Genomic DNA, 27,004 nt, shown 5'->3' on the forward strand with positions numbered 1-27,004 from the left:
GTCTTTGTTCATTTCAGAAGAATTGAATGTTTTTGGTAGAAGTTATTTATGAAAATGTCACAAAAATATTAAGTTCTTGTTATTAGCTTAATATTTTTTACATGGAAATAGTATTTGTCGAATGCACGTGTGTTAAAAACTCTTGTTATACAGTTTTATAAGTACCATATACAGTTGTACCTCAGTATCCATGGGGAATTGGTTCCAAGAACCCTGAGGATACCAAAATCTGAGAGTTCTCAAGTCCCTTATATAAAATGGTGTAGTAATTGTATATAACCTACACACATTCTCCTGCATACTTTAAATCATCTCTAGATTATTTATAATACCTAATACAATGTAAATGCCATGTAAATAGTTGCCAGTGTGCAGCAAATTCTTTTCCTTTTTGGAGTTTTCTGGAATTTTTTTCCTGGAATATTTTCGATCTACATTTGGTTAAATCTGCAGATGTGGGACCCAGGGATACCGAGGGCAGACTGTATTTCTCTTAATGCATTTGAAATATCGATACATGTTTTTAGGGTATGGATTATTTTATTTAAAATATGATTAATGTTTTTGAACAAGATTTTGAAAATGCAGAAAAGCACAAAGAAGAAAAAATTAGGCATCTCCCAGAGTTACCCAGTCCCATCATTTTGGTGTATACCTTCTAATCTTTGCTAATCCCAAACTCTCAATCCATCCCTCTCCCACTCCCATCCCCCTTGGCAATCACAAATTTATTCTCTATGTCCCTCATTCTGTTTCTCATTCATAGATAGGTTCATTTGTGTCAGATTTTAGATTCCACATATAAGTGATATCATATGGTATTTGTCTTTCTCTTTTTGACTTACTTCACTTAGTGTGATAATCTCTAGTGGCATCCATGTTGCTGCAGATGGTATTATTTTGTTCTTTTTTATGGCTGAGTAGTATTCCATTGTCTATATGTACCACATCTTCTTTATCCATTCATCTGTTGATGGACATTTAGGTTGTTTCCATGTCTTGGCTATTGTTAATAGTGCTGCTGTGAACATAGGTGTGCATGTATCTTTTTGAATTACAGTTTTGTTTGGATATGTGCCCAGGAATGAGATTGCTGGATCATGTGGTAATTCTACTTTTAGTTTTCTGAGGAACCTCCATACTGTTTTCCACAGTGGTTGCACCAATTTACATTCCTACCAACAGTGTAGGAGGGTTCCCTTTTCTCCATACCCTCTCTGGCATTTGTTATTTGTAGACTTTTTAATGATGGCCATTCTGACTGGCGTGAGGTGGTACCTCATTGTGGTTTTGATTTGCATTTCTCCAATAATTAGCAATGTTGGCAGTTTTATTTATACTAGATTTATATTTTGTTAGTAAATTTTGATCAAAAGTTCAATTTTAAAATTGGTAAACCCAAAGGAATAGTAAGAACTTTTTACATTTTCAGTTTTACAATGTTTTCCTGTTTCACTGCATTTGCTGATCATTCTTTTTCTTAGAATAGTAAATTTTTATACAGTTTACCAAAATTGGTGAATTTAATAATGTTGATTTGGAAATTTCTCTTAAATGTTCTTAAAACTTTGCAATGATTTTGTAATTTTAAACATTCTAGTGTTTCAATTTATTTCTTGTTAATATACAAGCACATTAAAAAGGATTAGTGTTGGTTACTATTTATTTCTTCCTTAGAAACACCTTGTTTTTGTTCTCAAAGGGGGGAAAAAACCCAGTATCTTCATTAGCTTTATTCTTGTACAAAGGACAGTTTTCCTGATATTGTATCACGTTCTAAAAGTTACTTTGATTCAGTCCATTGAAAGATGGTATACATTCCATAAGAGAAGTATTTTCAAATATCTTAATTTTAAATTTATTACTTTTAATTTAACCAATACCTATTAAAATTTTCACATATTAGTGTGTACTGTGGTTTAGAGAAAGAACATGGATTTAGAAGTAAAGCAGATCTTGGTTTGATTCCCAGACTTTCTATTCAAATAGAATTTAACCTTGGGGAAAGCAGTTAAACTCCCTGAGTCCATTTTCTTATCTGTGAATGGGTATATACTAGCAATGTCACTGGGATGTTTTTAGGATTATATGAAGTAAGAATGAGAAAGCACCTAGCATAGAACCTGGAACATTGTAGATGGTCATTTCTGCTACTTTTCTTTTCTTCCTTATATAAAATGTATTCAACAAACATTAGATGTGATTCCTGTTTTGAGGTGTTACATGTCCCTTGGGGGAGATACAAGTGTGTAAAGATGTTATGATAGAAGTGTTATGGGATGTAGAGGGGCACAGTGGAAGCAAGGTCAGTTCTACTTGATAGTTTCAGAGATAACCCTTGACCTAATTCTTATAAATGAAGTTTGTGTTTGCAGTCCTGATGGAGGAGGAAAGGAGAAATAGGGTTGGAGATACAGAAGAGATTCCAGAATGTAGGAACATGCTCACTTGAATATGTATTTATTTTAATAGTAAGTCTAACAGAATTATCCTTGAAGAGGACATAGAGGTCTTGAAATCCTCTTAATGGGTGCTGGATATACCTTATAAGTTATCCTGAATGTATGACATGTTAATAGTATTTAGCATTATTTGCTACTAAATCACTGAGTGGAAATTTAAGATAACAGACTTTCGTTGCTTGTATTTGGACATTTGGGATATGCAAAGTTTCCTCCCACTTTATTGCTTAGAGTGTGCTTTGTTGTTGTTGTTGTTATTATTTGTTTTGGCTGCACCACGCGGCATGCGGGATCTTAGTTCCCTGACCAGGGATCGAACCCACGCCCCCTGAAGTGGAAACGCGGAGTCTTAACCACTGGACCATCAGGGAAGTCCCTGTGCTTTGTTATTATTAGTGGTAGAATATTTGAGTGTGAATTTTCTAGTAAGTTTATTAATTTCCTTAGATTCACACTTCATTGCTATATATAGCACCTTTTGTGGGAAGTTCTTCCAATTCTTTGAATAGTGTAAGAGCATGAATTCCCTGTCGTGTAATTTTTTAAATAGTGGGTTTTTTTGTTTGTTTGGAGGTTTTGTACAATATATTCTTGCAGCTTATTTATTTTATACATAGTATTTTGTACTTAACCCCGTACCCTTATCTTGGGGGAAGGCTAAAATAGTGTGTTTAAAACTATAGTTATAACAAATTAATAGATCCCAAAATTAATTGCTAGGTTATGCCCAACATATTTTTTAATGAAGTAGAGTGGAAAAATATCAAAGTGCATCACATGTTATCATGATATATATTGTTTTATAAAACCTTCCAGTTTTATATACATACATATTTAATACACAAACACAAAACCTCAGAAGTATGTGTTACTGGGTCACTTTGTAAAATTTATTTCTTACTGAGGATTGTAATCATAAAAGTTTGGAAGCCACTAATTTAAAATATTTCAACAGTGTTAAGTATAAACATTTCAAGGAATTATGCTTTTACTTGTAACTTGGTAAAAATGAATGTTATTTTATTCTCTTAATAGAAATCAGCCAAAATTACACCATGTGCGCTTTGCAAATCATTGAGATCCTCAGCAGAAATGATTGAAAATACCAATAGCTTGGGAAAGACAGAGCTTTTCTGTTCTGTTAATTGCTTATCTGCTTACAGAGTTAAAATGGTTACATCTGCAGGTAATATTGGTTTCATAAACTTTGTAAATATAATAGTTGAATAAATTATGGTTATTGCTTTGTTGTTATAACACAGATTTTTGTCCAAATTTAGTTGATTTTTAACGCAAATTTAAAATACTTCAGATCTGTGTTGTAAAATATCACCTATTATCTTGATTGCTTAATTGCTTGCCTATTTGTGCATTCTTTCTTACCAAAAGAATTTATGGCTTTTAAAATGTGTTTTCTTTATCTACACCTGATTTATTTCAAGATTCATTTATTTTTTAGTTTCAGGGTGTAGACTGTGACAACTTTAAATAAACAGAAATATTTTTAACATTGTTAGTTTTTGTCTATATGTGAGGTAACTAAGTTTAATTTCAGTTCCTGCAACTTGACTTGGCCCTTGAATTTTCATGTATTGTATAATACTTATTTTCTCATACATTTGTGTACATTCGTATGTATTACTCATTAGCTTTTATTTTGATTTGCTAAGGTGTACAAGTTCAGTGTAACAGCTGTAAAACCTCAGCAATCCCTCAGTATCACCTAGCCATGTCAGATGGAAGTATTCGCAACTTCTGCAGCTACAGTTGTGTGGTAGCTTTCCAGGTATGGCTTCAGGGCTCTTCCTTTTCTCCAGTTAGTTGCCTGTGATAGTAAAGTAAACTTATTAGGTGGTTGCTAAGTGCCTGGATTGCCTAAATTTCTATCTCAGTCTTGTTAAACTTGGGTTCTTTGGTCCATCCTATTTTTGGAGGCATGTTATTTAATTGCCTTCTGTGAAATTAAATGGTACTATTATTACCTAGATTATCTATTGGGAGGATATTATTTTTAAAGAATATTATTAAATTATTTCATTTTTTAATATAAATATCACTCCCCCCATTCAGCTATAAGCTGCTCAAAGGCAGGGATGTTTGCCTTTTCACAAATGTATGTTAAGTGCCTAGGACTGTGCTTGACATAGGTAGGTATTCAGTACCTTCTTGTTTGAACAAATGAGTAGATTGATCTTTTTGTTTGTTTCTTCTTTCAGAATTTGTTCAACAAACCAGCAGGAATGAATTCTTCAGTGGTGCCCTTGTCTCAGGGCCAAGTAATTGTAAGCATCCCTACAGGTTCAACAGTGTCAGCAGGAGGCAGTAACACCTCTGCTGTTTCTCCCACCTCCATCAGTAGCTCTGCTGCAGCTGGTCTCCAGCGTCTTGCTGCCCAATCCCAACATGTTGGGTTTGCACGAAGTGTTGTAAAACTCAAGTGTCAGCACTGTAACCGTCTCTTTGCCACAAAACCAGAACTTCTTGATTATAAGGTAGAGTATAGGAGCATGATAAAGGGTTTGAGTATAAACTGGTCTATCTGTAAACTGATTTCTGGCTATTCACCTTTCAGAATTACACTATTTGTTTTGAAAATAAGAGGGATAAAGATTTCCACAAGATAAACCAAATGTTTAATTAGTACTTAATGATTATTTCTTTGCAGGGTAAAATGTTTCAGTTCTGTGGCAAAAATTGTTCTGATGAATATAAGAAAATAAATAATGTAATGGCAATGTGTGAATATTGTAAAATTGAGAAAATTGTAAAGGAGACTGTGCGATTCTCAGGTGCTGACAAGTCATTCTGTAGTGAAGGTAAAGATAGAAGATTATCTTACCTACTGAGCATGTTCGTTGTTTCAAAAGTAGTTGATGATTTAAGCTGTCACTGTGTAAGTTTATTTTATCCTTTGTGTATAACACCAAAACCCTTTTGTTTTGTTTATACTTGGTTCGCTCTTTTCTGATCTAATTCTTCATATTATATAGATGTTAAAATGAAGAAAAATCTCCTCAATGTGTATAGCAAAAAATGGTGGTGATGTGAAAAACATTTAATGTTAGTTATTAGGTTGATAGGGATCCTTTAGTTCTTGTATCTATTTCTAAAGGGAACTGCTTAAATTTTGGTAGCATCCTAAGGCAATACTTTTATTGTTTTAAACATCCATTATGTTTCTGAATATAAATGATCTGAATATGTGAATCAGTGTCTTCCTTATTTAGATGACTATAAGGTTAGAATGTTTTGTTTTACTCTAAAACCATGCAGGATTAGCCTCCTAGACTAGTGGCTTTCAAACCTTTTGACCACGACACAAACAGGACATACATTTTACATTGTGACCCAGTGTATGTTCACATACCCAATAAAACAAAAGTTTCATGAAACAAAACTGACTTTTACCATATATGATGCACTGTAATATTTGCTCTGCTGTCTTACTTTGTTTAAAAAAAGAAAATGATAGTATTAATCCTCTAAATTGATCTCTTGATCTACTAATTGGTGAGAACCCAAATGTGCAGACTTTGTCGTAGGACATTTAAATTAAAGATGTAGATACTTATTATTTCTCCCTAATGTTAATTTTATCTTCTCTGATTTTTTTAGGTTGCAAATTGCTTTATAAACATGACTTGGCAAAACGCTGGGGAAATCACTGTAAAATGTGCAGTTATTGTTTACAGACATCTCCCAAATTGGTACAGAATAATTTAGGGGGGAAAGTAGAAGAGTTTTGTTGTGAAGAGTGCATGTCCAAATATACAGTTCTGTTCTATCAGGTAAATATAATTAACATTCCTGGGTTTTTCAAGTCAGGGCATATTTTTCCCTTCTTTTTTTCTTTCAAATAGTGTGAAGGGCAATTAATGATTTAAAACTTTTAAGTATTAAATGTATCCTGTTCTCCTCTAGTATTAATATAAGATTTAAAAAAGACTTTAATGTCACTGAAGTTACATTACTTTTGTTTTTAATTTCCTTGTAGAAGACATATCAGTCTTAAAACATTAAAATATTTAAAATTATAATTTTATTCATTTATTAACTAAAATGAATTGTGTTCTGATGTCTTTAAGGAAGATCGGTCTATTTCCATTTCACTTATTTTAAAATTACTATTTATTGGCGTCTCTATAATGTGACCTTTTTTAATGTTGTATAAAATAGTTGATAGATAAGTAATTATTTCCAAATTTAGGATCGTTAACCTTCATTTTTAAAAAAACTGAATTATAGTTGAGGTATGATATTATATAAGTTAACAGGTGTACAATATAGTGATTCACATTTTTTAAAGGTTATACTTCATTTATAGTTATTATAAAATATTGACTGTATTCCCTGTGTTGTACAATATATCCTTATAACTTATTTTATACATAATTGTTTGTACCTCTTAGTCCCCTACCTCTATATTGCCCCTCTCCCCAGGATAGTTAACCTTCATTTTTGTGATCTAAATTCTAAGTAAATTTCCTCACTTGTTACCTGTGGCCTGCTTTTATTCCATCAGACCATAGACAGTTTGTTTTTTACTTCTTTACTATTTTCTCTTTCTTTTTCAGATGGCCAAATGTGATGGTTGTAAGCGACAGGGTAAGCTCAGTGAGTCCTTGAAATGGCGGGGAGAAATGAAACATTTCTGTAACCTGCTTTGTATCTTGATGTTCTGTAATCAGCAAAGTATGTGTGACCCACCTTCACAAAATAATGCAGGTAAAATTAAACTTTAGTCTTTGGTCAGTGCCAGGGACTAACTACTGTTCTACAAGTTGAGAACTTTAAATAGTTGTCAATAATTTCATGAAACGTAAATTTCATTCTATTCAAATGACATTAACATTTAGATCTCTTTCTGTTTAACACCTTAGATTAATGCCCTGTAAAAACGAGTTCTTTTAGTTTTCCCTGAGCATGTTGAGTCAAATAAACTCTGTAAGAACTTTACGGGAAAGAATAGCAGTTAATGTTTTATAATTGAAGATATACATCTTGACTTTCTTAGAAAAGGATTTGAGAGAAAGAACATAGAATCTAAATCACATAGCCTTTTAAATATACCACATGCATAGTTACGCAAGAGAAAGTACATGGAATACTTCAAGGTTCACTAATTAAAAAACAAAAAAATCCAGTTAATCCTGAAGTGACACTTGGCTCCAACAGAATTTACTCTAACCTAAAAGCATTGTTTAACCTCCTTGAAATGTTGGGTTTGTGTATGTGCATATAAATTACATGAGATTTTCTTATTTTTGTTTATTTTAATCAGCAAGTATTTCCATGGTGCCAGCTGCTTCAGCAGGGCCCCCATCTCAAAGAAAAGATTCAACTCCAGTTATAGCTAATGTAGTATCATTAGCAAGTGCTCCTGCTGCTCAGCCCACAGTGAATTCTAACAGTGTCTTACAAGGTATGACTTGATTTGAAAGCATTTATCTAGCCTTTTTGAGGTTGAATATAGGGCTTCTCTACCTTTTTTTGTCAGTGTTCATTTTCATGTGTTTGTCACATTCATATTAGGAATGGTGGCTCACTATGTGCTGCTATGGCATTTAAACAGTGTTTTTGTAGTTTCCAGATCTCTTTTTCTCATATTAGACTTTAGGTGTTACTCTTCCCCTGAATTAAAGTAAGATAACACATGTTTTTATTATGAAACTTTGTGTTTATTTTCCAAATATCAGCTTTTAATACTAATGTTTAAATAATAAGATCCTACATTATATGTTTTTATTTATATCAGGTGCAGTTCCAACAGTAACAGCGAAAATCATTGGGGATGTAAGTTTTATTATTTTTATTGGTATTACCACTGTCTTTTCCCTTTTTATGCAGTATGACTATGTCTAAGCTGATTTGCCCTCCTTTATTTTTTGTTTGTTATATAAAACAAATTTCACGGGGCTTCCCTGGTGGCGCAGTGGTTGAGAGTCCGCCTGCCTGTGCAGGGGACGCAGGTTCGTGCCCCGGTCCGGGAAGATCCCACATGCTGTGGAGCGGCTGGGCCCGTGAGCCATGGCCACTGGGCCTGCGCATCCGGAGCCTGTGCTCCGCAACGGGAGAGGCCACAACAGTGAGAGGCCAGCGTACTGCAAAGAAAAAAAAAAAAATTTCATGAGTTCAGGAATAGGATTTTCTGATTATTTAGTTAGGTCTTTTATGTACTTTTATGTACTTTAATTTCTTTGAATGCTTGGTATCTCTACAATAGTAACTATATAATAGTTACTGAAGGTTTTTGTTTTTGTTATTTTTTAATTGTACAAAATTAAAGTAAATTGTACAGAATTCAGGCATAAAAGGTTTGGGGGGCATTTTGTAACATAGTCAGATTGTAAATAAAGTACTTATAAAATATAGTTTATTTCCCACTCAGTGCAGATTACACTGTAAATAAGCATTCTTTTTTTTTTTTAAACTCAATATTTTTGTGCTCTTTCTCTTAAAAAAAAGAAAAAAATAAATAATGAGAAAAACTTATGACTAGAACAGTGGCATTTTTAAAGTGTTTCCTGGTCTCTGGGATAATTTTCATGTCATCTTTTTTCAGGTTACTTAAATGATCATAAGTGATCCTATTACTTCTAGTTATCTTGAAACTAATTTTTTTTTTTTTTTTTGCTGTACGCGGGCCTCTCACTGTTGTGTCCTCGCCCGTTGCGGAGCACAGGCTCCGGACGCGCAGGCTCACGGGCCCAGCCGCTCCACGGCATGTGGGATCTTCCCGGACCGGGGCACGAACCCGTGTCCCCTGCATCGGCAGGCGGACTTCCAACCACTGCGCCACCAGGGAAGCCTGAAACTAGTTCTTTTAAGACTTAACTCAGTCAAGAAACAACAGTTCTCATTTTAAGCTCAACCACCATTGTTATTGATCAACAGTATGTCACAATACAAACAGCATTTTTCTTGGTAAACAGAACTAACTGGTAATTAGATACATTCAGGGTCAATATATAGTTATCAAAATATTCCTTTATTGCTATTGATATTTCAGGAATATTATATTCCTTACATATTTAGTTGAATATTTATATTCTGTGTCTTCCAAGTAATTCCAATATAGTATTTCTTTTGAAATTATATTTTGAAATATAATATTTATAATGTTTCTTGTAATTAATGATAAGCTTTTGGTTTCTGACTTATGTTTTTACTAGGCAAGTACACAAACAGATGCCCTCAAACTGCCACCTTCCCAGCCTCCAAGACTTTTGAAGAATAAAGCTTTATTGTGCAAACCCATCACGCAGACCAAGGCCACTTCTTGCAAACCACATACCCAAAACAAAGAATGCCAGACAGGTGTGTTCCTTGTGCTTTCTTCATTTAATTTTTCCTAGGGGAAAGTAATCTGGGATCTGGTTACATTAATTAAGTGCCTTCTATTTCATAGGTGTTGTGTTTGTTTGCTTATATTCGCTGCCCAATTGAGTTCTCACGATATCCCTGTGGGTTAGGTATTTTCATCAACTTAACAAGTTATGGCAAAGAGAAGGTAGTTGATAATACCATACTCTGAATGCTTCATTTAATTTCCTTATTCATGATAGTGTAGTATTATGGGGTAAGCATAGACTTTGGAATTCTATAAACAGGGTCTTAGTTAAGAGGAACTATTGTTTTCCAGAGCACCCTTAGGTTTGAACTTTTCCACACTCTATTTCAAATAACGTCAGTTCCTTTGGGGAGAGCTTTAGGGCTTTCTTTTCTTATGAACTGCCTGTACCCTCTTTGAGCTACTACTTTTCTGAATGATGGGCATAGTGAGAGCTTCTGATCTTCTCAGCTTGCCTCTCCTAGCATGGAATCTCTGCCCTACAAGTGATCTAGGGTGAAGGTAGTTCAGACCCTAGTTTTCTTGGCCTGCTATTCCTATAGTAGGTTTTCTTTTTGTGGGTGGTAGCTGTACTCACTAGGAAATTAACCTCTTTAACCTGGAGTTTGATGGGATAAGAAATGATGGTGGCCTGTCCCTCCTGGTGAGATACAGTAACCCTTGATGGGAGCTGAGGAAGAGGAGCCCATTCTTTCTGGTCCCACCCATTCCAGAGTCGAGTTTCTATCATATTTAGCTGGCTGAGGCAGGGATGTGGAGCAGGTAGTAGATCAGAAGTCATAGATGCCTACTGTTCTTACTGTATTTAGTAGATTTTCTTGAATAAATATTTCTCCATTTGCTGTATGCCTTTAGGACAATTTCCAAAGAATTTAAATGGTTATTTTTTAGGTTTTCACCAGCTTTGCTTGTTTCCCTAGAGAATGGGTCTCTGGCATGCTGCCATCTGAAAATCCCAGAATTTTTAAAGTGGAAAGGAATCCTAGATTCTTAGATCTGGAAGGTTATCCTCTAGGCCAGTACTTCTCAAACATTAATATGCATGTGAATTATTTGGGAATATTACTAAGTGGATTCTGATTTAGTGGTGCTGAGGTTTTGCATCTTTTAAGTTCCCGGGTAATGTCAGTGCTGCTGATCCAGGGATCATGTTGAATAGCAAGGCTATAGATGACTTAGTCCTGTATTTTTATTGTATCAACAGTGACTTTATAAAAAATTTATTAAAAATTTTTTTTTTAATTTATCATTTTTTTTTACAGTAGGTCCTCGTTATCTGTTTTAAATATAGCCATGTGTACATGTCAGTTCCAAAATAGTGACAATTTAGCATTATGTAGCTTGGTTATCAGACATCTCTAATCAGATACCTTTTTTTTTTTTTTTTTTTTTTTTTGCTGTACGCGGGCCTCTCACTGCTGCGGCCTCTCCCGTTGCGGAGCACAGGCTCCGGACACACAGGCTCCGCGGCCATGGCTCGCGGGCCCAGCCGCTCCGCGGCATGTGGGATCTTCCGGGATTGGGGCACGAACCCGTGTCCCCTGCATCGGCAGGCGGACTCTCAACCACTGCGCCACCAGGGAAGCCCCAGATACCTTTTTTTTTTTTTTTATGTCCACTGCACCATGGTGAAATTGATCCCATATTATTTCCCACTTCTAACCCTAGTCAAATTGTCAGCTTTTCACTTCTTTTTACTAGCATTACCTTTCTCTTACATTAATGATTTTACAGTTATCTAACATATTTTTCTGGCCTACAGAAAAGACTCTGTAGATACTTGTTAAATAATTGAATGACTTCTACTTCCATCCTTCCCACTTTTTCCCTACTCATGTTTAAGTTAGTTCCCAAAGTTCTGTTTCCTTTTTTTTTTTTAATATCTTAGAACCTCTGCTGTGTATACTTATTTTTTTTCCTGCAGGTATCATAACCACCCTAGTTCAGGCCCTCATCATCTTAGCTCTATATATTATAGTTGCCTCCCACGTTGTATACTTTCTATTCCATGTGAAGATGGCAGCCAAATTAATCTTTTTAAAGCCATTTTTATCACATTACTTTGTGCTAACCAATCTGTAGTAGTTTCCCACTGTCTAATGATTTTAAATGTGTATTATAGCCTCACAAAAATGTCCCTTCTACCTATTCAGTCTCCTCTTTAACATACACTACTTATTCATGTTAAGTTTTCTATACCTTTCTTCTAAGATAACTGTTCCATTCATCCATCCAAATTATATCCTTCATTCATCTTATCCTCGTATCATTGATAATTATTGTGTTGCCCACTTTTTTTAGTGCTGTTATACTCAAGCCTTGCTATTTCTCCTTTCTGTGAATTCCTAGTATCATAGATAATTCTTTTTTTAATTTAATTTTATTTATTTGGTTGCATCAGGTCTTAGTTGCAGCATGCGTGTGGGATCTAGTTTCCTGACCGGGGATCAAACCTGGGCCCCCTGCATTGGGAGCACAGAGTCTTATCCACTGTGCCACCAGGGAAGTCTCTCATAGATACTTCTTTTGAACTGTAAATGTCCACATGCTTTAAAAATTTTTATTTAATTAAAATTACACTTCTTTTGAATTATAAGTCTTCATATGCCTAAAAATTTTTTAAAAATTAAAATGTCGTTTCTAACCCTCTTTGTTTTTTTGTGGTTTTTTTTTTTTCCCTTCCATTAGAAGACACTCCAACTCAGCCCCAAGTTATTGTGGTGCCAGTTCCAGTACCAGTGTTCGTACCTATACCTCTTCATCTTTATACTCAGTATGCCCCAGTCCCATTTGGAATTCCAGTTCCAGTGAGTAATCATTTAGAGATTAAGGCTAATTTAGTACACATTTTTCTCAATTAAGATTTGACAGCTCCATAAAAAAACCTTTTACTTGTTGGTAAAATATACCTGACTCTGGTTGGCTATTAATCATACTGTTATATTACTTAAATATGGAATATATAAAGGACTGCTTCTATTTGTACCCTGACTTGTCAGAAGAGGTTATGATTTAGCTTTTTAAAAACATTTTAAACACAAAAGACCACTAACATAGAAAAAGATCAGAAACAGTGTGTGAATGTTAGAATCCTAGATTGTAGCAAGAATGAAAAGAGGAATACTGTGATTTACAGGATTGACTTTTCGTTAAAGAAAAATGTATTCATTTTTTATTGGAAATATATATTTTCTCAATACTGAATTCTTAAGAGAAACACTTGTGTGAAAATATTAAGCAAGAAATATAGTCAAAAACAAAACGAAAATTCATTACTTAATTATTCTTTTAGATGATTCAGAGACACGTTTTGTTAAGTATCCAGAAAAGCACTTACTGAATTTCTATTTAAATGGCTGCAGTCTTATAAAAACAAACTAGCAAGACTATTTTAATCATTAGCAATAGAAATATCTTGAATTTGTTTATTAATAATTTTTATATTTAAATGATCTCACAAATAATAGTTTTGATGGTCGACAAAGAAACTCTTCAGTCTGTCCTTGGTCTTTCAGATGCCTGTCCCTATGCTTATTCCGTCCTCAACGGATAATGAAGATAAAGTCACCGAGAGTATTGAAGACATTAAGGAAAAACTTCCCTCACATCCTTTTGAAGCTGATCTCCTTGAGATGGCAGAAATTATTGCAGAAGATGAAGAGAAGGAGAAGACTCTATCTCAGGGAGGTTGGTATAATTTTAAAGTAAAAAAAGAAAAACACACCTATAAATTTTATTTATTTTTAAATATGAAGTCTATGGGCTTGTTAAACTTGCTGATAACTCTGGAGCTCTATCCTGTTTATGAAAGAAACTGAGTTTTGATACGGTTTCTAGTTCTTAATGATTCTAGAAAAATAACCTATAAATCCATGTTTCATGATCATGTTCTGGTTTTATCCCCTGCAGTCAAAGCCATGGTCCCCAGATAAAAATTACTGTTGTAAAATAATCAACATGTTGGTAGAAGGTAAAAAGAATTTTAGGGTGGAAAACCATTTGGTTCAAAATAACCTATAGATAAATCCCATTTTATGAGTGTATAATAATGAACAGTAGTTAACATTTATGTGCTTGCTGTACTCTAGGCATTGTCCTAAATGCACTGTGTGCATCACCTCATTTAGTCTTCACAACAACCCTATGAGTGAGGTACTGTTTACTTTAGATTCCTCTTTTGGAAAATAGGCTTGCCATGGTTATGAAATCAGGAAATAATGGAATCAGAAGTTGAATCCAGGTTTGACTCCAAAGAAAGGATTTTAAACAGAACTCAGTAGTATAAATTCCAGAAAGGTTTCCAGCCTTAATTAGCACCGCCTCGATTTTTGGATATAAGAAGAGATATAGGAAATGGTGTTAAAGGTAGTTGCAATGTATAGGTGAATTTTTGCAATGGCCTATTTATTTTTTTAATTTTTTTTTATTTTTGGCTGCATTGGGTCTTCATTGCTGCACGCGGGCTTTCCCTAGTCGCGGTGAGCAAGAGCTGCTCTTCATTGCGGTGTGCGGGCTTCTCACTGTGGTGGCTTCTCTTGTTGCGGAGCACAGGCTCTAGGTGCACAGGCTTCAGTAGTTGTGGCTCGTGGGTTCTAGAGCACAGGCTCAGTAGTTGTGGTGCATGGGCTTAGTTGCTTTGCAGCATGTGGGATCTTCCCTGACCAGGGCTCGAACTCATGTCCCCTCCATTGGCAGGCGGATTCTTAACCACTGTGCCACCAGGGAAGGCCACAGTGGCCTTTTCATATATAATTGATGAACCAAGAAATTACTCTTTCCTGACAATTCTTTTTTTCGGTGATGGTTTTTATAAAGCTAGCCACTGGGTTCTGATTTTGCATAATACATTCTAGCTGGTTTTCTGAACACTACAGCATTTGAAAAAACTACTGTCAACTTTTCTGTTGTGTTGCCAGTACGTTTTTAAATCAGATATACTCTGAGAGATGGGTACAAAGCTTTTTGTTATTATCCCAAAGTTTCTGGTCTCATTTTGCTCTTTGGTGTATAATCTCAATTCTGACCCATTTATATGTGGATTTTAAAGTCTTAGAGTATTGCCCTTGGGCTTCCCTGGTGGCACAGTGGTTAAGAATCCGCCTGCCAATGCAGGGGACACGGGTTCGAGCCCTGGTCCATGAAAATCCCACGTGCTGCAGAGCAACTAAGCCCATGCACCACAACTACTGAGTCTACGCTCTAGAACCTGCAAACCACAACTACTGAAGCCCGCGCTCTGCAGCAAGAGAAGCCACTGCAGCAAGAATCCTGCACGCCGCAACAAAGAGTAGGCTCCCGCTGGCCGCAACTAGAGAAAGCCCACGCACAGCAACGAAGACCCAGCGCAGCCATAAATAAATAAATAAATTTATTTTAAAAAAAGAGTATTGCACCTATGCTTGATCTTCTAATTTCCGATACTTATTTTGCAAGTTACAGCAGTTCCTGATAAGAAACCTCATTTTAAGTTGGCTTCTCCATTCACATTAATAGTCAGCATTTATCAAATATTTCCTCTGTACAAATATTGTGACTTTGCCTTTGCCTACAGTTGAGTCAAACAGAAAAACTTTAAAGACTGAGCTTCAAGACGGATAGTTTTAATCATCATAGTGTTATAAGTAAAATCAAATGGTTTAGAAATATAAAGGGGGGAGAAATTAATTCCAACTGAAAGGATCTGGCTCATTTATCTTTGATTTCAGGGAAAAGAGACAATTTTCCTTGGTTTTTAAAAAAAATCTTTTTTTTTAATACTTAAATCTTTAAACTCTTTACTTTTTTTCTTCTTCCCTTTTTTTTTTCTTTTGTTTTTTCTTGGCCACATTGTGCAGCTTGTGGGATCTTAGTTCCCTGACCAGGGTTTGAACCTGGACCCCAGCAGTGAAAGCTCTAGGTCCTAACCACTGGATGCCAGGGAATTCCCTAAACTCTTTACTTTTAAAGTAGTTTATAGGGACTTCCCTGGAGGTCCAGTGGTTAAGATTCCACACTTCCACTGCAGAGGGCACTCGTTCAATTCCTGGTCAGGGAACCAAGATCCCACATGCTGCATGGTGTGGCCCAAAAACTTAAAAAAAAAAAAAATTAAAGTAGTTTATAATTGATAGAACATTGTTCTGTTTAGTTCCATGTTCTGATTGCTCATGTATTTATATTCTAAGTCTGTTGGCTTTCCACTGCATGGTAAAGCATATTTTATTTAGGGAAGGAAAAAGCAATTTAAAACAGATTTGTCAACCTGTGAGTAAATCAATAGTGTGTGTGTGTGTGTTGTGGTTAAAAAAAAAAAAAAAAGAAAGAATTTCAGAAAGCACAGAATCCAAAATAAAGGTCTCTCTTGCCATGACTTCTTTCATACTGCTTGCTATCTACAAGTGTAACCACTGTCAATTGTAATTTAACTGTATTTATCACTAATGCCTGACTCTTATTAATGAATCATTCTTTTCTGCATATAAAGGCTATTTACGTAGAACCTCCCTAGTGCATTCATTTCATTTGAAATGCAGTTTGTTTTTGGTATACATATAAATTGACTTATTATGTGCTTTTCTTTTTCTTTAGGATCCCAAACTTCTGAACAGGAGCTCTTTCTAGACACCAAGATATTTGAAAAAGGTTTGTAATTGTAAATGTATTTTGAATCTTAGAAATATTATCCTGTTAGTGATACAAACCCATAAAGTATTAGCATCCTTGGATTTAATATTTGCAATTTTAGCTGTTTGTAGGGGGCATCAGACATCTATGATTTTGTGCTAATTTGTAAAGAGACTAATAAAAACTACCTCAGATATTGATTTTAAGGATTAATTGAAATAATGCTCTAAAGTGTGTACCAAGAATATAAATCTAGTTCTGTGATATTGGTGAACAGTTACTTCATTCTTGAGTGTACCTGTGGAATTGTCCAGCAACCATACCTGACTTCTTGGTATTTAGGGTTTCAGAGAGGTTTCTGAGTATGTCAAGCGTCTTATCTCATTTTGAGAGCTTGTTTGTTTTTCTGCATATTTCAGACCAAGGAAGTACTTACAGTGGTGATCTTGAATCAGAGGCAGTATCTACTCCACATAGCTGGGAGGAAGAATTAAATCATTATGCCTTAAAGTCAAATACTGTGCAAGAGGCTGATTTAGAAGTGAAGCAGTTCTCAAAAGGGGAAACTGAACAGGATCTGGAAGCAGATTTTCCATCAGGTTTGTGCAGTGTAACCTGTCTGTTGAAAGTCCTTTATTAGAAGATTGGTACAACTCTGAATTGGCATAATGAAGCAGTTATAATGTATGATAACTATCTAGGGCACACGTGGTCCCTGCCTTTGAAGGTATTAATTCATACCATATTGTTCTTTATAAGGGGTTAATTTGTTTTTGTTGTTGTTGTTTTTAAGTTTCCCACAGTAATCATATAGGGGTTTTTCTTGATTGTTAATAAAGTTTTTTTTTTTTTTATTTTGCGGTACACGGGCTTCTCACTGTTGTGGCCTCTCCCGTTGTGGAGCACAGGCTCCGGACGTGCGGGCCCAGCGGCCATGGCTCATGGGCCCAGCCGCTCCGCAGCATGTGGGATCTTCCCGGACCGGGGCACGAACCCGTATCCCCTGCATTGGCAGGCCGACTCTCAACCACTGCACCACCAGGGAAGCTCCCCCCCCTTTTTTTTTTTGCGAGATAATAAAGTTTTTATACATGCTGTATCTCCTTGTTTTCTTATGTATATAAGTAAAGTCCATATTTTATCATAAACAAAATAATGAATATAGTGATGATGACCTGATATTTCCTCCTTCACCCTAAGTGTTTATTTAAGTCTGTGAGTGATTTATCTCACGTTATGCTTTCTCTTGGTTATCATAGAATCCTTTGACCCACTGAATAAAGGACAGGGAATCCAGGCACGTTCCCGAACAAGAAGACGACACAGAGATGGCTTCCCCCAGCCCAGACGAAGAGTAAGCAGTAGCTTAATTTTTCTAGCATTTTCTTTTCTTTGTTGTTTTCCAAGCTTGTATTTTTGTCCTTTTGTTTTTGTTTTTTTGAAGTCAAAAGCCATATCTTTTATTTTATATTTCTTCAGGAGGGACTTTTTATTTTGTTTCTGTAATCAAAGGATTTTTCTGTTTGTTTTTTATAATCGTTGTTACACACTTTCCTCTTTTATTATTTTTTTCTTTTGTGGTACGCGGGCCTCTCACTGTTGTGGCCTCTCCCGTTGCGGAGCACAGGCTCCGGATGCACAGGCTCAGCGGCCATGGCTCATGGGCCCAGCCGCTCCGCGGCATGTGGGATCTTCCCAGACTGGGGCACGAACCCGTGTCCCCTGCATCGGCAGGCGGACTCTCAACCACTGCGCCACCAGGGAAGCCCTGCACATTTTTTTTTTTAATTGGGTTAGTTGTCATCTTATTGAGTTGTGTTTTTTATTATGGATATAATTCTTTTGTCAAATACGACTTTTCCTCCTATTCTGTGACTTCATTTTTATTTTCTTAATAGTGAAAAACAACTGTTTCCCTATTTGCATGGTTCATTTATTTATTTTCTTCCAGTTTTATTGAGATATAATTGACATAACAGGACTAAGTTTAAGGTGTAGAGCATAATGATTTGCCTTACATACATCATGAAATGAATACCACAGTAAGATCGTAAACATTCATCATCTCATATAGATAAAAAATTAAACTAAAAAAAATTTTTTTCTTACTATGAGAACTCTTAGGATTTACTCTCTTCACAACTTGCATATATAGCACAGAGCAGTGTTCATTATATATATCATGTTGTATGTTATACCCCTAGTACTTACTCAAACTGGAAATTTACGCCTTTTGACTACCTTCATCCAGTCTCCCTCCCCCTACTCCCTGCTTCTGGTAGCCACAAATCTGATCTCTTTTTCTAAGAATTTGTTTGTTTGTTTCTGAAATATAATTGACCAACAATACTTTGTTAGTTCTTGGAGCACCACATACTGATTCAACATTTCTACATATTTCAAAATGTTCACTAGGATAAGTCTAGTTACAATATGTCAACATACAAAGATATTACATAATTATATTTGTGTGATTGTATTCCCCACACTGTACATTTCATAACATAACCATGACTCATTTACTTTGTGACTGGAAGTTTGTACCTCTTAATCTCCCTCACCTATGTCTCTCATCCCCCAACCCCCTCCCCTGTGAGAACCACTTGTTTATTCTCTGTATCTATAATTCTCTTTCTGTTTTATTGTTTGTTCATTTGTTTTTTAGATTCCAGATCTAAGTGAAATCATGTAGTATTTGTCTTTCTCTGTCTGATTTGTTTCACTTACCATAATACCCTCTAGGTCCATCCCTGCTGTCACAAATGGCAAGATTTCATTCTTTTTTGTGGTTGAGTAATAATTCCATTGTATGTAACTGTGTGTGTGTGTGTGTGTGTGTGTGTGTGTGTGTGTGTGTGTGTATGTGTCTGTGTACCACATCATCTTTATTCATTCATCTAGGACACTTAGGTTGTTTCCATATCTTGGCTGTTGTCAGTAATGCTGCAGTGGACTTAGGGGTGCATATATATCTTTTTGAATTAGTGTTTTTGTTTTCTTTGGGTAAAAAATACCCAGAAGTGGAATTGCTGGATCAAATGGTAGTTCTATATTTAATTTTTGAGGAAGCGCCATACTGTTTTCCACAATGGCTGCACCAATTTACATTCCCACCAACAGTGCATGAGTGTTCCCCTTTTTACACATCGTTGCCAACACTTGATATCTCTTGTCCCTTTCATTGTAGTCATTCTGACAGGTGTGTGGTGATATTTCACTGTGGTTTTGACTTGCATTTCCCTGGTGATTAGTGATGTGGAGCATCTTTCTGTGTGTCTGTTGGCAATCTGTATGTCCCTTTTGGGAAAATGGCTCTTCAGATCCTCTGCCCATTTTTTAATTCCATTTTTTGTTTGTTTGTTTGTTTGTTGGATATTGAGTTATTTATACATTTTAGATATTAACCTGTTTCCAGATATATAATTTGGAAATATCCTGTCCCATTCAGTAGGTTGCCTTTACATTTTGTTGAGGGTTTCCTTTGCTATGCAAAATCTTTTTAGTTTGATGTGGTCCCATTTGTTTATTTTTGCTTTGGTTGTCTTTACATGAGGGGACAGACCCAAAAAATATTACTAAAACTGATGTCAAAGTTTCCTGCCTGTGTTTTCCTCTAGGACTTTCATGGTTTCAGGTCTTACATTTGTCTTTAATCCATTTTCAGTTTAATTTTGTATATGGTATGAAAAAGTGGTCCAGTTTCATTCTTTTCCGTGTAGCTGTCCACTTTTCCCAACGCTGTTTACTGAAGAGTCAGTCTTTTCTTCATTGTACAATATAGTCTTGCCTCTTTTGTCATAGATTAATTGACCATATAAGCATAGGTTTGTCTGGGCTATCTATTCTGTTCCATTGATCTGTGTGTATGTTTTTGTGCCACTACCATACTGTTTTGATTACTGTAGTTTTTAGCATAGTTTGAAATCAGGGAGTATGATACCTCTAGCTTTTTCCTCCTTTCTCAAGGTTGTTTTGGCTATTCTGGGTGTTTTATGTTTCCTAATGAATTTTAGAATGATTTGTTCTAGTTCTGTGAAAAATGCCATTGGTGTTTTGATTTTATTGCATTGAATCTGTAGTTTGCCTTGGATAGTATGGTTATTTTGACAATATTCTTCTAATTCACGAGAATGGTATATTTTTCCATTTGTTTGTTTAATCTTCAGTTTCCTTCATCAGTGTCTTATAGTTTTCTGAGTCGGGTCTTTTACCTCCTTTGTTAGATTTATTCCTAGGTATTTTATTCTTTTTAATGTGATTGTAAACAGGATTGTTTTTAAAATTTCTCTGACAGTTTGTTGTTAGTGTATAGAAATGCAACAGATTTTGTATATTTTGTATCATGCAACTTAACTGAATTTATTGGTGAGTTCTCATAACTTTTTGGTGGTGTCTTTAGGATTTCCTATGTATAGTATGGTGTTATCTGCAAACAGTGACAGTTTTCTTCCTTTCCAATTTGGATTCCTTTTATTTCTTTTTCTTCTCTGATTGCTGTGGCTGGGACTTCCAATACCATGTTGAATAAAAGTGGCAGAATGGGCACCCTTGTCTTATTCCTGATCTTAGAGGAAATTGTTTCAGTTTTTCATCATTCGATATGATGTTAGCTGTGGGTCTGTCATATATGGCCTTTATTACATTGGGGTGTGTTCCCGCTATAGCCATTTTGTGGAGAATTTTTATCATAAATGAATGTTGAATTTTGTCAAAGGCTTTTTTTGCATCTATTGAGATGATCATATGACTTTTATTCTTCAGTTTGTTAATGTGATGTATCACATTGGTTTGCAAATACCAAATTATTCTTTGCATCCTTGGGATAAATCCCACTTGCTCATGGTGTGTGATCCTTGTAATGTATTGCTGAATTTGGTATGCTGATATTTTGTTGAGGATTTTTGTATGTATTTTCATCGGTGATATTGGCCTGTAATTGTCTTCTTTTATGGTCATCTGCTTTTGGTATCAGAGTGATACTGGCCTTGTAGAATGAATTCGTAAGTGTTGCTTTCTCTGCTATTTTTTGTAATAGTTTGAGAAGGATAGGTATTAACTCTTCTCTAAATGTTTGGTCAACTTCATCTGTGAAGCTGTCTGGTCCTAGACTTTTGTTTGTTGGGAGTTTTATGATTACTGATTCAATTTCATTACTAGTAATTGGTCTGTTCATATTTTCTGTGTATTTCTGAGTCAGTCTTAGGAGAGTGTACATTTCTAAAATTTGTCCATTTCTTCTAGGTGGTTCTTCTGGTGTATAATTGTTCATAGTAATCTCTTAAGATCCTTTACATTTCTGTGTTGTTTGTTGTAACTTCTCTCTTCTCATTTTTAAAAAAAATTTATTTGTACCTTTCTTTTTTCCTTGATGAGTCTGGCTGAAGGTTTATCCACTTTGCTTATCTTTTAAAAAGATCAGCTCTTGGTTTCATTGATCTTTTCTATTGCTTTTTAGTCTCTAGTTTATTTTTGCTCTGATCTTTATGATTTCTTTCCTTTACCAACTTTCGGTTTTCTTTTTCTATTTCCCTTAGGGTATAAGGTTAGGTTGTTTATTTGAGAGTTTTCTTGTTTCCTTAAGTAGGCTTGTCACTATAAACTTACCTCTTAGAACTGCTTTTGCTGTATTCCATAGATTTTGGATAATTGTCTTCATTTTCATTGGTCTCCAGGTATATCTTGATTTCCTCTTTAATTTCTTTGGTGACCCATTGGTTGTTTAGTAACATATTGTTTAGTCTTCTGTGCTGTGTGTTTTTTACAGTTTTTTCGTGTATTTGGTTTCTAGTCTCATAGCATTGTGGTTGGAAAAGATGCTTGATATGATTTTACTTTTCTTAAATTTACTGAGACTTGTTTTGTGGCCTAGCAAGTGATATAGAGAATGTTCCACGTGAACTTGAAAAGAATGTGTATTCTGCTGCTTTTGGGTGAAATATTACATATATATATATATATATACACACACACACACACACACACACACACACAAACATATGTGTGTGTGTTTATTCTGTATATAGCTATTAAATCCATCTCTTGTAATGTGTCATTTATGGCCAGTGTTTCCTTACTTATTTTCTTTATTTATCTCTGTCCATTGATGTAAGCGAGGTTTTAAAGTCCCGTACTCTTGTTGTGTTACTGTCCATTTCTCCCTTTATATCTGTCAGTGTTTGCTTTATGTATTTAGGTGCACCTTTCCTATCCTCTCACATTCAGTCTTTGTGTGCCTTTAGATTTGATGTGAGTCTCTTTTAGGCAGCACTATGGGTCTTGTTTTTGTATCAATTTAGCCACCCTGTGTCTTTTTATTGGAGTATTTAGTCCATTTACATGTAAAGTAATTATTGATAGGTATGTACTTATTGCCATTTTGTTAATTGCTTTGTGGTTGTTTTTGTAGCTCTTTTTTGTTCCTCATTGTTTTGCTCTCATCGCCTGTGATTTGATGACTATCTTTAGTGTTATTTTGGGGTTCCTTTCTCTTTTTTGTGTGTATATCTATTACTGATTTTTGGTTTGTTGTTACCATGAGGTTTATGTATACCAGTCTATTTATGATTATACATGATTATTTTAAGTGCTGATCTCTTAATTTTGAATACATTTTACCAACCCTGAATTTTTACTCTCCCCACATTTAATGTTTCTGACATCATATTTTACGTTTTTTGGTTTGTGTATTCATTACTACTTATTATGGATATAGATAATTTTACTACTTTTGTCTTAATCTTTCTAGTAGATAGTACTGATCTACTATCTTTACTGTATGTTTGTCTTTACCAGTGAAATTTTTCCTTTTTTAATTTTCATTTTTCTAGTTACTTTTTCTTTTCTGCTTAGAGAATTCCCTTTAACATTTCTTATAAACCTGGTTTTGTTGTTCTGAATTATTTTAACTTTGCTTGTCTGTAAAAAACTCTTAATCTCTCTATCAAATCTGAATGAAAGGCTTGCTGGGTATAGTATTCTTCGTTGTAGGTTTTTTCCCTTTCATCACTTTACATATATGGTGCCAGTCCCTTCTGGCCTGCAGAATTTCTGCTGAAAAATCAGCTGATAGTCTTATGGGATTTTCCTTTAACGTAACTAGTTGCTTTTCCTTTGATGCTTTTAAATTCTCTCTTTATCCTTAATGTTTGCTATTTTAATTATAATGTGTCTTTGAGCGGAAATCTTTGGATTGAGTCTGTTTGGGACTTTCTGTACTTCTTGGACTTGGTTGTCTGGTTCCTTTCCCAGATTAGGGTCGTTTTCAGCTATTATGTCTTCAAATACGTCCTCTGCTCCGTCCATGCTCCCTTCCTCCAGGACCTCTACAATGCAAATGTTAGTACACTTGAAGTTGTCTCAGAGTTCTCTTGAACTGTCCTCATTTTTTTAAATTCTTTTTCTTTTTTCTCTTCAGTTTGAGAATGATTTTGACTACACTGTCTTCCAGTTTGCTGATCTGTTCCTCTGTATCAGCTAACCTACTGTTAATTCCTTTTATTTCAGTTATTGTATTTTTTGGCTCTGTTTGCTTGTTCATTATATTTTCTAACTCTTTGTTAGAAACTTCTAATGTCTCACTGTGTTCATTCTTCTCCTGAGTTCTTTGAGCATCTTTACAGTCATTACCTTGCAGTCTTATTGGGTAGAATGCTTCCCTTTGGAACATATTCCTCTGTTGCTTTATCTTGCCTAGTTCTTTGTTTTTATTGCTATGTATTTCATAGGTTGGTTCCATTTACCAATCTTAGATAAGTGACCTTATGTAAGAGACATTCTGTGGGGCTGGGCAGCAGACTCCCCTCTAGTCACCAGAGCTGTATGCTCTAGGGGTGCCCTATATATGCACTGCATGGGCCCTTATGACAGGCTGACTACTGTGGGCGTGCTGGTGAGTGTGGTCAGCATGGCTGACTACTGTGGGCATGCTGGGACCAGAAAGTCCCAGACTGGTTGATTGCCAGGCCCTGCCTAATGCAGAGGCCTCTGGCTCTGGTGTGGTTGGCTGCAGCCCAGGGAGTTCTGGTCCTGGTGCTGGCCCACTGGTGGGCAGGGCCAGGTCATGAGGCAGCTGGCTGCAGAGCCCTGAGGAGTTCTCAGGCTAGTGCTGTCCTGCTGGTGGGTGGGACTGGGTGGAGGGTGGGTGTTCTTGGCCTGGTTTTGACCCACTGGGTTACAGGCTGGGTCCTGACACAGGTGGCTATAGGGCTGTGGTATACCCAGGGGCTAGTGTCTGCTCTCTAGTGGGCAGGGCCAGGGCTCATGGGATCCCAGGGCTGGTGCCAACCACTGGTGGGTGAGGCTGTATCCTGGGACTGGTTCTGTTCCATTGGTGCACAGAGCTGGGTCCCAGGGTCTCTGGCTGGGGGACCTGGTTCCTGAAGCTGGTATTGGCTTGTGGATATATTGGTCTGGGTCCCATGGTATCGTGGGGCTAGTGTTGGTCCACTGGTGGGAAGAGCCTGCTCCTGAGGATCTCTGGCTGTGGGGCCCTGATGATCCTAGAGTTGGTGTCAGCCTGCTGGTGGGAAAGGCCAGGGCCCAGGAGGTCCTGGGACTAGTGCCTATCCACTGGTGGGCAGAGCCTTGTTCAGGGTGGCTGGGGGCTCATGGGAGCCTAAGGCAGCAAACTTGCTGGTGTTTGGGGCTGTGTCCCCACCTGGCTAGCTTCTTGGCCTGAAGCGTCCCAGGATTGGTGGCAACTGGCTGGTGGGCAGGCTGGTTCCAGTTCTCATTTAGTGGGAGGAGTCCAAAATGGTACTTGCTAGCAGCAGTGTTCTCATTGTAGAGTGAGCTCCCCAAAATGGCTACCACCAGCATCTATGTCCCCAGGGTGAGTCCCAGTTTCCTCTTGACTCTGGGAGGCTCTCTAAAATCAGGTGGGTCTAACCCAGGCTCCTTTCAAATTACTGCTTTTGCCCTGGGTCTCAGATCATGTGAGATTTTGTGTGTACCCTTTGAGAGTGGGAGTTTCTTGTTTCCTACAGCCCTCTGGCTCTCCTGAAAACAAGCCCCGCTGGCCTTCAAAACCAAGTGTTCTGGAGGTTTATCTTCCCAGTGCAGGAGCCCTGGACTGGGGAGCCCTATATGGGGCTCAGACCTCTCACTTCTTGGGGAGAACATCTGCAATTGTGATTATCTTCCCATTTGTGTGTCACTTAACCTGGTGGTGTGGGTCTTGATTATACCATGTCTTTGCCCCTTTCTACCCATCTTGTAGTTCCTTTATATCTTTAGCTGTAGAAGATCTTTTCTGTTAGTCTTCAGGTCATTTTTATGGAAAGTTGCTCTGTACATAGTAATAATTTTGGTGTGCCCATGGGAGGTGGGGAGCTCAGGGTCCTCCTACTCTGCCATCTTGGTCACCCACACCAGGACAGAACTTTTTACTTTTGAGAAGTCCACTTTATCAGTTTTTATTCTTTTATAATTTGTGCTTTTTATTATCCCATCTAAAAATGTTTGCTTAACTTCACTGTGGTAATTAAGATTTTCTCTTACATTTTCTCCTAGTTTTATAATTTTCTTTTATGTTTTCTGTGATCCATTTTGAGATAATTTTTATGTATAAGTTAAGGCGTCACATTTCATTTTTTTGTGTGTATGGATATACAGTTGTTCCAGTACCACTTTTGTAAATGCTGTCTTTTCCCCTTCGGTTACATTGGCACTTTTGTTAAAGTCAACTGACCATATATGTCTTGGTCTGTTTCTGAAACTATTCTGTTCCATTGATATACATGTCTATTTTTATTTTTTTAAATTTATTTTTATTTTTATTTATTTATTTTTTTGCGGTACGTGGGCCTCTCACTGTTGTGGCCTCTCCCGTTGCGGAGCACAGGCTCTGGACGCGCAGACTCAGCGGCCATGGTTCACGGGCCTAACCGCTCCGCGGCATGTGGGATCTTCCCAGACCAGGGCTCGAACCCGTGTCCCCTGCATCGGCAGGCGGACTCTCAACCACTGCGCCACCAGGGAAGCCCCTACATGTCTATTTTTATACCAGTACCAACTGACTTGATTAATGTAGCTTTACAGTGAGTCTTGAAATAGGAGTGTAGGTCTTCCATCTTTGTTCATCTTTTTCAAAGGTTTTGTTTGAATTTCCATACACATTTTAGAATCAGCTTGTCAATTTTTACAAAAAAGTCTGCTGAAATTTTGATTGGGGCTGTTCTTAATCCATGGATCAATTTGCAGAGAATTGACATCCTAGCAACTTTGAGCCATCCAATCCATAAGGATGGTATCTTTCACCTTTATTCAGGTTATCTTAATTTCTCCCAACAGTGTTTTGTATTTTTCATTTTACAAGTCTTATACTTTGTCAGATTTATCTAATAAGTATTTTAATATATTTTTGATCCTGTTGTGAATAGCATTATTTTTAAATTTCCTTTTCTAGTGTTCTTCATTGACATAGAAATAGAGATGGTTTTGTATATTGATTTTATATATGGTGATTTTGCTCAACTGAAATCCTTAGGATTTTCTGCCTACACAATCATATTATCTGTAAGTGAAGGCAGTTTCACTTTTTCCTTTACAATCTTAGTGCACTTTCTTTCTTTTTTTGATTTATTGCATT

The 27,004-nt window shown here is 36.3% G+C and overlaps 1 protein-coding gene across 8 annotated transcripts in view; it reads left to right on the plus strand.

Annotated features, from left to right (window-relative positions):
• Positions 1-27,004, plus strand: part of ZMYM4 (zinc finger MYM-type containing 4) — a 188,087-nt gene that overhangs the window by 139,569 nt on the left and 21,514 nt on the right. For all 8 annotated transcript variants that reach the window (XM_060089466.1, XM_060089460.1, XM_060089461.1 and 5 more), the window contains 14 exons: positions 3,498-3,648; positions 4,133-4,248; positions 4,679-4,954; positions 5,128-5,278; positions 6,078-6,250; positions 7,037-7,187; positions 7,744-7,884; positions 8,218-8,255; positions 9,635-9,779; positions 12,502-12,620; positions 13,329-13,500; positions 16,381-16,434; positions 16,836-17,015; positions 17,676-17,770. In XM_060089466.1, coding sequence (XP_059945449.1) covers positions 3,498-3,648; positions 4,133-4,248; positions 4,679-4,954; positions 5,128-5,278; positions 6,078-6,250; positions 7,037-7,187; positions 7,744-7,884; positions 8,218-8,255; positions 9,635-9,779; positions 12,502-12,620; positions 13,329-13,500; positions 16,381-16,434; positions 16,836-17,015; positions 17,676-17,770 — 1,962 coding nt within the window. The remainder of the gene's footprint in view (positions 1-3,497; positions 3,649-4,132; positions 4,249-4,678; positions 4,955-5,127; positions 5,279-6,077; positions 6,251-7,036; positions 7,188-7,743; positions 7,885-8,217; positions 8,256-9,634; positions 9,780-12,501; positions 12,621-13,328; positions 13,501-16,380; positions 16,435-16,835; positions 17,016-17,675; positions 17,771-27,004) is intronic.

Source organism: Mesoplodon densirostris, chromosome 2 (genome assembly GCF_025265405.1).
Source record: "Mesoplodon densirostris isolate mMesDen1 chromosome 2, mMesDen1 primary haplotype, whole genome shotgun sequence".
In the NCBI taxonomy this organism is placed as follows: Eukaryota; Metazoa; Chordata; class Mammalia; order Artiodactyla; family Ziphiidae; genus Mesoplodon; species Mesoplodon densirostris.